At 31.9% G+C, this 16,328-nt stretch overlaps 1 protein-coding gene across 1 annotated transcript in view; it reads left to right on the top strand.

The window, feature by feature from the left end:
* The first annotated feature begins 2,623 nt into the window (after positions 1–2,623).
* LOC117110926 (protein SMG5-like) overlaps positions 2,624–16,328 on the top strand; it is a 46,279-nt gene continuing 32,574 nt past the window's right edge. Inside the window, exons 1-2 of the mRNA XM_033253776.1 lie at positions 2,624–2,659; positions 6,007–6,066. Of these exons, the coding sequence (XP_033109667.1) occupies positions 2,624–2,659; positions 6,007–6,066 (96 nt within the window). The remainder of the gene's footprint in view (positions 2,660–6,006; positions 6,067–16,328) is intronic.

Below are 16,328 nucleotides of genomic sequence, written 5' to 3'. Positions count from 1 at the left end.
AGGCAGACCTCAAGAATCAGACGGATTGTCTAAACAGCACTTGTGTTGTGTCCCAGGTCATCACCAGGTGTAAATATTTCAAGGTGAAAGTAAAAACAAAGTTGAATGAAGACTCTAGATTCCCATAATAAAATTGTGATCCTAATTCCCCTGTGAAGTATCATAGAAAGTGTTGAAAGACATTTCTTTTCAAATTGTGAATCTCTTTAAGGCCTGTTTTTACTGGCAAAAGAACAGTTCTTAAGAACCATTTTTAAGAACCATTTTTAAGAAGAAAGGTTCTCTTTGTCAGCAGAAAATGCCCTATAAAAAGGGACTGTTCTTTTTGGAATTCCAAAGAACAGTTCTTTGGCATCGAATCATTACTGTGCTTGGAACGACAAAGACAAGTACTCTATTTATGCTGAATTCTTTTAATGGAGGGAGGGCTGATGGAGGACGAAGGTAAAGTGAGGCCCCTTGATGATTCAATTTTTCAATGGGGGGGGACGGGACTGGGGGAGCATGAGTTTTTTTTTTTGGTTGGAGCATGTGCTCCCACGCACCCTAAACGTGCAAATGCGAAGAACCGGTCTTAGCTTTACCTATAGCTGCAACCGGATAGTGGTCTTAATTCAACCTGTGGGTCGACAACAAAAATTATTTGAATACTAGTGTACTGTTTTAGCATCTTCAGTTGTTAGTGCAAAAAGAATTGTCTAATTTTCAGTTGGAAGGTAATAATGTATATTGTTCTATTTTATTACTGAAATGAATCAATGGAGATAGTAGTTGGTTTATGTTTGGGCATGTTTCTACTGATAAACAATTTTCTTAACCACTTTTTTAGTGAGTGCTAGACAGCCTGCCCGCCTTGCAACTGCATTTTTGCTTTTACGTTTTACAACACGTTTTCCAAACTGTATAGTTTCTTTATCACCAACAAGATATACTTCACATGAATTCCAGTCATAATGACGAGGAGTAGAATGCGGTGTGTGGCAAGAAGGTGAATGCTTAATAGGCTGTGCTCATCAGCACAACAGACGACCAAACAAATGAGGACAACGATAGACCCAAAAGAGCGGAGAGGCCTAGACCCAGTATTCCCCCACAAAATAATTACAAAACGATTTCGTTGCTCCACATGTTTGTTGACGTTTTAGCTTGTAGGCCTAGGACATGAACAAGAGGACTAATCATTTTGAAAGCTCGTGCGTGATACAACCTAGCTTTGCAGTGGTTTGACGTATAGGTTACATTTCACCTGATAATTGCTGGTCTCTTTTCTACTGTGAAAAAAAAAGCGATTTTTCGAAAATGCGATTTTATAATCGATATTTTCTTTCCAGTAGAAACAGGCCCTTTACTTGAAAATCCTCTTTAATGCTGTTAAAATAATCACAAATTCAAATGATAAGAGCAATGAAAATATCACTTTATAAAAAGGTACAACATTTTGATTCCATCTTGACTCCCATCATTTTCATGATAAGTCAAAACTTCGTTTCTTTTTTTAGCATTATTTTGAAACATACAGTACTCATATTTGTAGGAACAAGGAAGTTGTTTTATATTATCAAGTATTTGAATAAAAACTTGCATCTATGGTTACTGCCAAAACCAATATTTTGAAAAGAAACAATATTATAAAATCCACAACAACCAACATAGGAAAAACCTAATCATTATCAAATATTCAGAATCAGTGACCAGGTTTGACATTTCATGGGTCTGGTTGTGTTTAGGTCAGACAAAACTGATTAATGTAACATAAATATTTACAGTTGATGTAATATAATCTTGCGACTATCTCAGATGATTGTAACAAAAGAACGATATTTCTCCTCCTATCCTATGAACTTAAACTAGAATATTATTATTAAAATACAATTAATCCAGAAGGGATGCTATGATGATTGTAGTAACCAGTGGCAGAACCATGAAAAGGCACCAGATAAATGTGTGGATTAATATTGATGGGGGAGGGGTAGGGGAGGAGAGTGGGAAGGACCCACACTGTCCATTTCACTTGTAATTCCTACTATTAGTGGAGGGGGTTGAATCAAGAATACCTTCTTAGCTGAATATATGCATGTCTGTCAATATGGAATGAATGAGGAAAGGTATATATTTAAGCCATTTCCTTAGCCGATTAAACTGCTATTAATTCAGATATGTTATGTGAATTGAGAATCAGTGCTTGTCCCTTGAGATAAGTTAATTTTGTTATGTTATGATTGGATTGTTTTTTTTTTGGTTTTTTTTGTATCGGTCCTGGATTAATTGGTGAGTTTGATGGATATTTGTTATACAGCTGTTGATCATTCTAGGCCCACCATTAAACTCCCCTGATGGGCTTCCAAATCGTTCAGCCTTGATTTATGCTGTTAAACCTATGATTACAAGCTTTGGCCAAAAATGTCTTTTGTTTGAGGAGGATAGAGTTACCACTGTAGTGATGATGCTTACCTACTCAAAGCTATCAATTACCATTGGTTTAGAGTTATCACATGACGAATACTGTGGTTATGAAATAGGTGTGGCTTAGTCTTAGAAAAAATAGTGGGCAGTGCTTAGTAATGAGATAGGTGTGTTTTGATAGTTAGTATAGTCACTGATGTTGAATTGAATTGTGGGAAACATGGCTTGTTGTTTGCATGCTGAGTGGTGTAGTTTGGTGAGACATGGCATGTGGTTTATTCCTTTGTGCAAACCTTCTCAAGGAGACCTCGCTAATCAAGTTAATGGTCCTATGTCCTAAACCCAGTCTATTTTTGGTATTTAAATTTACACCTGCAATTTAAATATTTATATTATTATCATGGTTTCAGAGCCCAGTTCATGACTGAAACTAGACCCTGGGAATTTGTATACATTTGCAAATAGTAGATTTGGTTCATAATAAGTCAATTAGGAACAAGATATGGCTCTGTGAAGATGATGATTATGAAGAACAGTTGCTTTGAATAATGCCTTCGGAAGTAACATCAAATTCAATTTAATTTAAAATTGAAACTTACAGATTACTGGTAATTTTATTCTCTATGCCTAATGTACGGGATGTACCAGTCTAAGAAATAGGGGTCTGTTGTGCAAACATTTTAGCCAAACTTCTATCGAATCATCTTGAAAAAATAAGACAGAAACTAATGTGCCAAATTCAAAGAATAATACGTAAGGATAATCTGTAATTTTGCCGAAATTACGCAGATATGTTTTTGCAAAAAAATAAGATGGCGAGCTTATTCCAGCACCAACAGTTAATAAACCAATTAAATTATTCAAGGAGGCCAACACCATTAAAGATGCCATAATTGAATACTCAGAACCATTACCCATGTTTACAACATTTTCTAGTTAACTAGTGTGGACTCATACCACATGCTGATGAGAAGTGCCAATCCTTGGAAACACATCATCTTGACTGGTTCTACAACCATGTTTCATAAATAGGACAGTACTGCACATACTGTATGTAGCCCATTGAACCATGGAGCACTGGATGATTTTTAGCAGGAGACAAATGGCGCCCCCAATCTGTAACTTTTCATTAATACTTACACTTAAGCTATAAAGCAAACCTGAAACATGTCTAAAATTGCAAATTAAAGTTTTTAAAACCTAACCTAACTACACCATTATCAACATGCCTTGGCAATACATAATTTAACCTAAATTTTCTCTTACCTTGCATATCTGTATTTATTATTTAAATTTTTTTAAAGTTTCTTTCAATGTTCCTTTTAGATTAATTTGTAGTTAAGTTATCCACCTTTTTCGGTTACCATATGTATATATCTGCTTTTAAAATTTTGTAGTTAAGAACTGAACCACTTTGGAAACCAGTACCATATATTCAGTATAAAGAAAGAATAAATAAAAAATAAGTGTTCAATCATCATCTGTACACCATCAATGCTAGCTCAACAATCCACTTCTATGATGACGATGATCACAAAGAATGATGTTGTCTTCTTCTCTTTTCTTTTTCCTGTCCTTCTTTTCATCTTCTGCCTTATCCAACAGTATTTCACCTCATCCTTATCATTCCCCCTACTTTTCCACTTCTTCTTCTTGCATATCCCCATCCTTCACTTCTTCCTCTTCTTTTCCCTCCTTCCTTGATTACCTTTTCTTCTCTTGCTCCATTTTTGGGCTCCCTTTTTCTTTGTTCTTTTTTTAGCCTACTATAAATGATTAAAAGTACACAATTTATTTATTTATTTATTTATTTATTCTGTCTTTCTACTGCATGCACTTTCAGTACTTGTGTACTGTTTTTCAAAGTGGTACAGTTTCATAAAATACAAAAGTTAAAAGAAAAGTAATTAAAAAACATACATATATATAAATAGATATCATAATAAAAGTGAATAAGAATTAAAAGAGTTTTTAAAAAATATAATAGACATGTTCATGAAATTTGTTGTTGTTTTGTGTGGAAGTTCATTCCACAACTTTGTTGAACGATACAAAAAAGTTCTCTTGCCTTGACAGTTATTCCATTGTGGTACAAAAAGGTTATTATGAGATTGACTACGTGTACATTTTGAATGGGATTCGATATTAAATTTAAATTTAGAGATGATAAATAAGATGGCGCATACCCTTTTAAACATTTAAAAGTCATTAAGGCTATCTGTTCATTCCACCTTACATGTAGTCGTTTCCATGCAAGTGAACTTAACATAACATCAACGGAAGTATAAATATCAACAGACAAAACAATTCTACATAATTTAGGCCTATGGTAAAATCCCCTCAAAATTATTGAATCACTCATCATTCAGCTTATGAGCCTAAAGCTTCATGCTTCATGTTTGGCTGTACCTTTTCAAATGGGAGACCTAGGCCAGCTAGTTATTTGTAGCTGCTATTCATTTGCCAGGTAGGTCTCTTCAGCAGCCTAACAGCATCTAAGACTATACTTAAGAATAGAAAATGTGTACTACTGTATAAAGTAGTATGTCAAACCTCCATGTTTTATTGAGTGTGTACAGTCCAATGGAAATGTTTGTATGAAAGAATTAATATGGGGTTAGATCCATTAAGTTATGTTACTTTTGACCTTAACAGTTATTCATTAAGCAATTGCCAATGGTGATGTTATGGTAAGGATATGACTCAGCTGATCTCAGTTTAACTCAAATTATCTTTGAAGGCAAATTGTAGGAAACGTTTCAACTCGCTGAAGATCAATTTACAATTCTAAGTATTTATGTAGTTGAATTATATTTCATTACTCCAATGAGATGACCTTTGACATTCTTAATTATGTTACAAGTTGGAGAAATATCAGAGTGAACTATGCTAAATTCTTAATATTCTGTTCAAGATATATACTGTATGGTAAAATTTGGAAATAAAAAAACCACTCATAAAATACAATTAAAACACTGAATCACTCATTTAGAAGACAATTAAGTTTAAACTTCTAATAAAAGTAGGAGGGGTGCTCTTTTGCCTTCAATATGCTGGAATAATGCATGTGATGCTTTGATGTAATAATTCAGTGATCAGATCGACAAATGCTTTTAACTTTAATTGTGAAGGGAAAAAAATATTGTTATTGTTTTTTTTTTGTAAAAGTTATATTTTGTTCATGGTAATGTGCCCTAAAATTTGTATGCAATTCTGTAGTCAGTTAATGGTAACAATATTTTGTGTTGTTTTCAGGTGGAAATACTTGTAATACAGTAGGCATTATGCATTTAATGTATTCTGTAATGAAATATTTACATATAAATATATAAAATTAATGAAAATATATTGGGAAAATATATAGGGAAACAGGACAGGATTTAATATTGATTAAATGAATTGAATAACACATGGTGTTTATTTATTATTTATTATTATGCATTTTGTATTGTGAATTATACTGTGTATATAAATGTTAATCATTGAACTTCAACCTACATTATAGTATTTCTATTTGTCAACAAATTACTACTTCACATATAGTTAATTTTGATAACTTGTACTGGTATTTATTAAAGTTCTCTTGCTTCTCTTAACTTACAGGCGGAAGAAGAAACGAGAAGGAACCAACTGATGAGGGACATGGCCCAACTCAGGCTACAGGTAAATCATTCATTCATTTAATCATTCTGTGATTATACAATTTTAATAATTACAAATTAAAAAAAATACTGTACCTCAAATAACCATATGTGCACCGTGGCAATGTTGATTTTACAAAATTAGACAGAAATAATACCTCCTAATATTAACATAATTAGAAAAATTAAATTTATTATGAAAATGAAACAGATAAGACATATTGAAGTCTTCAAATTTTGTTTGCCTGTGCTTTTGAAATACAAGTGGCAGCCTGATATTTCCTACTTCAGATATTTAATTACTTAGGCCTGTAAAGTAAAAATCACATCAAATGAAAATATAGGATACATGAACAGAACACATTTCCTTATCTTTAATATTCAGTTTATTGTAGAATTAGCATTAAATTTAAGGTACATTTTTCTAAAATATATTGACTTGAAGGGATTTCAAAAGGGAAACAGATCAATTTATTTGACGGATCTTTTTTTTTTATGTCATCTATTAAGAGTGAGTATTGCGAACACATCCTGTATATTATCTGTTGATCTCTTGGATTTGGAGTCGGTAGGGTGCCAGAACTGTGGTGCCACTCATCCTCAGCTTCGTAGTTAACTGATGTAATAGTGACAGATATGTTGCGGATAATAGGGTATTAGTAGATGTCAATCGGGTGTTGGTTTGAGACGTGCGTTAAAACATTAACACATATGGCCATTTGCGCACTCCAAACGTGCTTCTGTTAACAGTTGTATGGTAAATGTGTCAGAAACATTAACACACCTACAATAGACTTACTATACATTTTTTAGGCCTAGAGTATTTTTCTCGAACCAAAATAATAAAAACCCACAAAATTTATATTTCAAAAATCTCATTGTATTTATCAATCTAATCAATGTTTCAAAATACAGTAATTAGTAGTAGTCATTTTATCTTTTATTTTAATTGTATTTAATTTTAATCTGTACTTTATTTTCCTATTTCTAAGTTAAAACAAATTATATTAAAAAAAAAGTTGAATATTTAATTTTGCCCAAGTTTATAAGCTCAACATAAGACAGTAAAATTTTAAACTATTCTTATATCAAATTTGATACTAATTATATACCCTAAAACCCTGAATAGAAGCCCCAGGCTTCTTATTTTTTTAACAACCCTTAGACAGGCTGATTTTCGATATTACTTTTGCAAACTAACAAAGGGGTACTTTTCAAAATGAAAGTAGTAAATTTTGGAATTTCTACTTCACAACATTTTTCAACTTTGGAATTAAAATTTTTAAAATTTTAACCATGTTAGTATAATAAAATAATATTGATACTGACACCCTACTAATAATCAATGATAACGTCAGTCTGAAATCTCGAAAAGAAGCCCATATTATCTTGATTAGACACCTACCGGTATGTTCTTCTTTTCAAGATGGGCTTCTTTTCGAAATTACCTTTGCAAACTGAAGAGAGGGCTTCTTCTCGACATTAAGCCCAGAGGGCTTCTATTCAAGATTTGTATTTTACATCTATTCTGCAAATAGACCATATATAGGACATAATTAATGTTCTCAATCAAGTATGAGAATGTCGACAAGAAATAACAAGATAGCAACCATATGATGCTGCTTGTTGTTTGTATGCTAATCAACACAATTAGAATTAATTGGATGTATGATCATGACATTACATTATTTTTATATATATTGTGATTATTACAAATTCTAAGTCATAAGCACATTTAGAAATTAGCATTCAGCCTTATTATTATTATTATTAACCTTATTATTATTATTAACTATTGCTATTGAGAGTGGCGCACAGGAGCTCAGTCTGCTAACTTGTGAAAGCTATTATGTGTGCACTGAATTGTAAAAATCTGTCAGACTCTTGGTCCCTGGTTCAGTTTGATCAATGATTTCCTTGACTGTCAATGTGGGTTGTCCATGGCATGTTAAGCCGGGTGCTCATTGCATCGTACGACGGTCATACAACCGTCAGCCGACAAATCCAAATCTGCTCCCTGTGAGCGCTAGAAGATGCAAAGATTGTTGGTGGCAGTCTGTACAGATAGTGATTAAAAATGATGCGTTGCCCTCGTGTCGTGCTATTGCATTCTCCATAGAATCGTGTCGGCCGATGACCGCAACAATTGCTTAGCTTTACACCAAAGTAATCCTTTCTGTTAATACTAGAAAATTTGCAAGTGAAGTGCTGCGAAGTACAACTGCATATAAATGTTCTTCGAACAAAATTATTTATGGGAGTCAAGTGAAAATAATGAATAATAATAATATAACAAATAATATGAGACATGACCCATTGTCTATATTAGAACACTTCTCATTGGGTAACAAAGTCGTAATTTTTCATTTTTGTCAAAAAGTGTCTATAGTGGTGAATTATGGTTTAGGTTTCTTTTAATAAAGTTTCAAAAATTTCTATGTATGTAGAAAATGTAGTTGATTACCAAAGGTTACAATTTTTATTTTGAAGACTGCATGGTCTAGGAAGTGTACATTTTTTTATGGGGCAAGTTTCCAAGGGCGGGTTTTCTAGGGGCGAGTTGACTGCCAAAGAGTGTTGGCAAAGTGCGAGCCAACGTGTTAGTTGATCACAAGTGCGAGACATCGCAAGTGTGAGCCAGCGAGCCATGACGTCACGACAATAGATACGAGACGTTACTCGAGTTGTGCGAGGTATCGGCTGAGATTTGTGGAGTACAATTCAAAAAACAACTATAGGTCTAATAACGAATTATTTTGATGTTAAATAGACAATGTTAGCTATCAAGAAGCGACATTGTTTTTCATTCGGACCTTCGTCCCTTCAAGCTAGGCCTATACCATCCTAGCTAGTCTAGGCCTAGAGTAGGATAAGGCTAGCGCGACATGCAGACGTTGGTACGTGTTGGTTAGTCTACAAACGTCGCCTAAAGTAATTGATTTTACCCGGCAGAACGAAAGAAGGAAACTCCGCTTTTCAGTTGTCTTAGGCCCTTGTTTTTTGACAATGACCTTTCAGAGGTCAAATTACTGTCAAGAATATGAATTGGCTGCTTCGCAGCAATTATTTCAGTGTTTTTGTTGGTGAATAGCAAACAAAGTAAGGTTTGTTGTTATTGCTGATGTTGCCACTGCTATTGCCAATGACTACACACAACCACAGGCCTATGGCCAGTGATGGTCCCACTGATAATGATGCCATCGATTTTCCAGCTCTTGTGTTGCTGCTGCTGTGCTACAGCTGAAGCTGTCGTTGCTGCCACGACTGCTGTCATTTCTGCTGCTGCCGTTGCTACTGTTACTGCTGTTTCTATTGACATTTATATTAATTAACTTACAGTTGTATCAGGTCGAAAATTATGAATATTAAATCAATAGAAGGGTAATTTTGAAAAGTATTTTGGTTGAAATTTGGGAATGTCATAATTATGTTACAAGGAAATTTGTTGCACCTCATCGGTGTTTGATAGTGAAAGGTGCATTTCCTTGACACGTTCCAATTATGAAACCACACGATTATTATTTGTCTGACTTTGAGTGTTTTAATCAATTTTAGATAAACAAACACATTTATTAAAATAGGAAGGTACAAGTCCTTGAAGGTCTTAAAAAGCAAGTTTTATTAATGAGTCAATCAGTCTTTTAAGAAATGACCTATAACCTAACTGCATCATGGTTGCCATGTTAATTTATTTGAGTTCCTATTTTACTCTGCATTTTTTTTGGTCAAAATTATTTGAATTCAGAATAGGGGATCTGGTAACGCATGAATCAGTGTCACTCACAAAAGCATATTCAACATTACTTAACCAATGAATAGCACTTAAAAATAACATTGCAGTTCAGTAACACTTAAAAAACACAAGTTTAGTCTAGTAACATTTAACTTCTTCACAAAAATGCAAAATTACCATTTTGCTTCTGCAATACTGCCCTCTATTGATCACTGTAGAGTTGCTGGCACATTTGAAAATACTCAATGTTAGCTAATAATTTGCTAATATTTTTGACATTTTCATAATTCCATTACATTCATAAATTTTGTTCAGCACACTATATATTTGGAAACCGAAGTAAGGTTGAAAAAAAATTAAAATAAAATGTTATTTTTTCAAACAAAATAAATAAAATTGCCAGAAGCTTAGGATTTAGGAAAAAAAATTGACATGGAAAAAAAAATGTTAGAAAGTTTACATAAGAGTTAGTTTACATAAGACAGGAAAAAAAATTGTCATGAATTAGCTTGATTGAAATACCTGTAGACCTTTGACTTCTCTATTTGGAGAGATGCATCGTATACCCTATTAATTTTGTGTGTCTAAAATTGTTTTTACCCAAGTAGAATTTGATGTACAGTATTCTAAATATTAAAAAGGCATTTTCGTTGAGAATTTCGTTAATTGCTGTCTGATTGGTCAAACATACAAAATGTTCTACTTCTAGGCCTAATGGTGATTTGACTGTAGATGATGTTTTTTTAAATATTTACTTTATTTCAAGTATTTCCTATTCATTAAAAATAGTTGGTCTTTCATCGATAATGATAATTTTAAGCTTGAAATAAACATGTTAGTGATCAAATATCAATTTACATACATTATGCAATTAAATCCTTATGTTATAACTAAATGATCATCACATCGTATGCCTTCTCCTTTGGGAAATACTGAAATATAATACATGAAAATGAAACTGCTGCAACGTACAAATTATAATCTCTTGAATCGAAAAAATGACAGGTGATACATTGTCGTCCCTAATAATGTTTTTCCTTTACTAATTTTCCTTTTTGTGTAACAAGTTCCCTTAATAAGAAACTGGGTAATGCATATGTGGCAAAGACAAGCCAAACCAGTCACTCATCGGAAAAATCAATTTTTAGTTATTAATACAGGGTTTAACAGTAAAATGAGAGCTACAAAATGGTAAAAGAATCATTTAAATCCGACACTTCGTTATGAAGTTACACGAGTTTAAACATACAGCTGTTTAAAGAACAATATTTGAGAAATCAGCCTTCAAAGTTTACGATTTCGAGCATTTCTTAGGCAGAAACCATCACCAAATCGTTAAAAATTGTTTTTTTAACATTGAAAATGAGGAAAATAACAGCATAGCATGATGTATAGATATATAAAGGTTAGTTTAGTGCAATAAAATAGATTTCCAAAATTTTGAAATTCCAGCATGTTTTGGCCATTATCTCCAAAACAGTATTTGCGACGAGTGACTGGTTTTGGCTTGTCTTTGCCACATATGTGAATCAGTTTTTAGATGCCAAACATAAACCACACAACAGTTTATTTCTGAAAATGCTCCGCCCATTATTTTAAAGTGTTTTATTTAAATTCAGCTCACAAAATAATAAAATAAAAAATAGTAGGAAAAGGAAGGTTGATTAAATCATGGTGAAAGTATACCTATACTAGTTTTTCTACCTGAACATAAAAAAACAAAATAAAATATCATAACTTTACAATAAAAGTAAAAACATATATATATAAATTATACACATTAAAAGTTACTTAAAAACACACCAAAAAAATAAAAGCACACTTATTTCATTAATAATCCTATTTCTCTATAATAAACCTAAAGCACCTTGTATCATTTGGTCAAAGGTGCTATATAAATTGCTATATTATTATTATTATTGTTATTATTATTGTTATTATTATTGTTATTATTATTATTATTATTATATTATTATTATTATTAATTCAAAGTCTTTCTCATTACCTTCAAATGTCTATATGCCTTAGCTCCATCTTATCTTGAAAACCTTATATAACTACTGTATTTATCAGCCTAGTTGTCGTCTTTGGTCTTCTTCCAATCAGTTTATATTCAAAGTTCCAAAGACAAATCTGGCCAATTCCACTTCTCACGAGGCTTTCTATGCCGCTGCACTATCCCTATTGAACGAACTAACAAGTGAAATTTGTCATCAGTTCAAAACTGCTCTCAAAACTCGCCTTTTTCATTTATATCTTCTATAATAGTGCTCGAAGACCGTCTGTAAGAGCACTTTTATAACTATTCAAATTATTATTATTATTATTGCCATTATTATAAAAAAAATAATAATAATTCAATTCACAATGATAATAAGATAATACTAATAAACTAAAAATAAAATAATGGAATAGAAATGGATGGAAATACCCAAGAACCAACATTCAATTGATCGAAAGTAAGCATTCTTACGTGAGCGCTAATAACCAAGTAGGATTCCAAAACTTTTTATTTTAATTTGTTATTTTCCAGACTGATTCAAATAACTTAATTCGATTACATAACTTTTAAACCTATTTCTGAAAGATCATGTATGCTGACTCTGTAACACAATTTTTACCCTAATTATAATGTCGTTGTCCTGTCCATATTAATCAGACCGAACAAGTTCATCATCGCTTGAAGGAAAATATGGTGCGTAATTAACTGTAATTTTGTTGTGGGTTGTGTTTATCTGTCAGTTAGTAAAGTAGCGCCAGTCTGTCCGTGCACATCACAAAAATGACAAATTGAGATTACCCACAAGGCTATGTTGTCATCCTCTTTTGAGTAAGTTGTGCGTAATATATATTTAATCATGTTTTTTTTTGTTGTTTTTTTTTGGTTTTAACAGCAGGATGTATTAAAAATGATTTGTTTTAAAATTCTTACAACTACTACAATGCAATCAGTAATTGTAGGTTTATATCAATCTTCATTCATTTACAAATTTAACATCATGATTGGTAGTGAAGCTGGGATACCTTTAGGTTCAAATGCCATCAGTTTTTTTTTTCTCAGCCTATATACACTTTCATTTTTTTAGCCTCACTACAAGACTCTGCATTTTGGGATTTGCTTAACATTGAAAAACTTCAACATATGGAAAGGGAAAAAAAAGTTATTCCAGATAAATAAGATTTACCTTGAAACAATAATTTGATTTAAAATATTACTTTATTATTTTGGGAAAGGAAGCAAGTTCAATTTTCTTGTGATAATAGTAAAATATTATATTATACATTCCAAGAACACTCTGTTTAATTTTTACCTTTTATTTATTTGGCAGTTGTCATAAAACTCACTTGAAGACAACAAAAATACATTAAATTAAATTAAATTGAAACAATTTGCTTGCCAAAAAATAATTTTAACAAAAAAACAAACAAGAGACAAATGAGACAAAATTCAAACTAAAAAAGTACTCATACTGTATATGCGTGTATAATGTTTATTCAAATATTAGCCTTGATCATTATTAAATCCTCAAAACTGGGCAGAAGTCGGGGCAAAAGCACAAATCCATCCAATCCAGATTTGCCTTCCTTCTTAGTTTTTCCAACATGATTCTTTATTTACTTCTCTATGTTTTTGCATAAGAAATTTAAAATTATTTGAAATCTTAGAAATCCAATTCGTTTAAAATAAACTATTTTTAATTGAAATGAAGATCATGTTCATCCTTCTCCAACTCAACAACTGATGGATGGTCTTATGATACTTATCTGACTGATCAATTTTTTTTAGTATTTTTTTTTTACATTTTAAGAATTTCCTCAGTTCTCTTAGAATGTTATAGTTGCCTATCTTTTACCCATACTTGATATTTCTATTCTCCCCATATCACTTTTTCCATGTCTCCACTCCAGTACAATGTATGGTTATTATCCTGTTATCAATAAATTTAAAAAAAAAATTTTTTTACAATTTTAAAATTCATTTCCCCAAGAATGTTATATATTTATATATCTCTTTACCCTATCCTTGATATTTCTATTCCCCCACCACATGTCCTCATTTCAAAGTCACATCCCCCGCACAATGTATGCTTATTATCCTGTTAACAAATTGTTCACACTCAATACATCCATTACTAGCCAGTCCTATCTAAGCTTTTTAAATTTTCACCCACAGATTTAACCATAAGTCAGAAGTAAGTTCTAGTACCTGACTCGACCCTCATTGAAGCATGATTCAGGGGTGAAATCCGATTGTGATTAATACGCTAGTTGACTGGCTAAATCCTGCGATTTAGCCAGACCGCCCATTCTAATTCTGATAATTTAGCTGTCAGGTTGTGGTGAAAATCTACTTGAAGTATCAGCATAAGTTGACATTGCTAATTTTTTTTTCATAATTAGAGAAAATGAAAGATATTAAAATCGTGTAGCATTGCCAGTTTTTAAATCATTACATGCAGTATGTTTTCAAATCTAACTTTTTATTATTAAATACTGTATTATAATATTAATTTTATTTTTATTACTTGAATAATACAATTCTATTTGCATTTCTAACCTATAAATTGGTAGGTACAGTAGCAATTTCTGTTGTATAAAAAGCTTGTAACCAACAAAAACTAAATTGTTTTGATGTAGGCCTATATGTCATTAGAAATTCATAATTAAATTTAATCATTTTAAATTCAGAATTATTTATTTTATTTATTACATTATTTTTAAAGATGTTTATTTTGCTAGACTTAAGGGACCATTATAGCATTTGTTAATAATTGTTTCATGTGATATTTATTTCAACAATTAAGCTGTTTATTAATAGAGTAGTTACTTGTTCAACCAGCACAATTTTATATAATTCAAGACCCTATAAAATTCCTAAAACAGCAAATGCTGTGGGCTATATAAAGTGGCAGCCACATTTCCCACACTTTTCTAAAGTAGATACTAAACTTCTTTATCTGGTTTTTTGCAGCATAACCAAAAATATAATAAAGTGTAAAAACCTGCCAAGTTTTCTGACCCAATAAAGTAATACTGACTCTTTTCATGCTAAATGTACTTATTCATTATTATTCATAAGTCATTGTTTCAATTGGTGGAAAGTCAGAAACATATACAACTGTTGTTATGAATCGAAGATTGATATGTTCTTGGTTGTGTGATCTTACTGACCCGTTTAGTTGCCTGAGAGCATGCAAAGATTGCACGTATGGCATGTTACTGCGCAAAATAACCCAACGTTTTGATGTCCCAGTGTCAAACGGTTCTCCAGGGAGGGGGATGATATTGAGTTTCCGTTTAACTAGGGATTGTAATCTGCTCAGGCTGTCAGTCAATGCAACCAAACTGATATTTTGCCGACTGATGAGTCAATGTGTATGCCCCGCTTGCCCCGGTTTTAACCAGCACGTGCCAACAGACACCAGTCAATGCACGATTCTATCGTAATGTAATTTAATGATAATTACTTGGTGGGTGATGAAATATAATGTTAGTTCAGATATTGTCATAAAGGAGATTTGTCACTTAATTTTTCAGATGGTAATTTCTTGAATTTTGAATAGTTTGGTTGTCAGGAGGTGAGGAGTAGCAGGAGGCCCATTCTTCTTGGGCTGGCCTTGTCATATATTTTAATAATTGATTATATTTTCATCCTGTTGTCAGTGACTTATCTGCTTTTGAATGTAACAGCAGATTTCAACAATTTATCCTTGGGGGAAAATAACATCAACCTTTTATTATTTTGTCGTTTAGGTGCGCATTGCTATGAACGTGCCTATCTGGCCATTTGTTTTGGTTTGAGATTCAAACGAGTATGTCAGCATTGCGTAGATGATATATAGATATGGTAAAAAGTATACTACTGTAAATATTTAAGATAGATATTCAGCTGCAAACTATAAGTTTTAAATAAACAATTTGCTATTGATGACCACGTAATATTTAAATGTTCTCGCATATGCAACCCTAAATATCTACGTCGTGATCACGCCAACACATAATCAACATTGACAAATTTTATTCGCAATATTGGAAATTGGAAATTGTAAGTAATTGATTTTGCTTCAGTAACATCTGTTTCTGATTTTCTACTTGCTACAGTTGGAAATAACTCTAAATTAATATTCATGTAATTTTGTGTCATGTTTTTACTCTGTAGAGGAAATGAATTGTTCAAGATATGATTATAGTACATTATAGGTACCAAGATCACATAAAGATGGTGACTATGATAATATTAATGATAATACTATTAATTAATAAATAAAAATTATTCTTAAAAATACTGTATGCCTATGATGAATTGTTAAAAAATGGTGGTTATTTAAATAATTAAAATAATGACTGACAACAATAATGATGGTGATAATAATAATGATAATGATGACAATAATGTTGATAATGAAAATGAGCACAATAAAAATATTGATAAATATGATGTAATGATGATGATATTAATCGTACTGCACTGATATTGAAAAGTCATAAAGGTGCATGGTTAATGGTTGAAGATATTGTTATTGTAATAGTTTTGTGTATGACTATTAATA

This window comes from Anneissia japonica, unplaced genomic scaffold (genome assembly GCF_011630105.1).
Source record: "Anneissia japonica isolate Jap-2015-1 unplaced genomic scaffold, ASM1163010v1 scaffold277_len1293397_cov203, whole genome shotgun sequence".
NCBI lineage: Eukaryota > Metazoa > Echinodermata > Crinoidea > Comatulida > Comatulidae > Anneissia > Anneissia japonica.
Note: the sequence above shows the minus strand (reverse complement) of the source record. Positions and strands in the feature narration are given on the sequence as shown.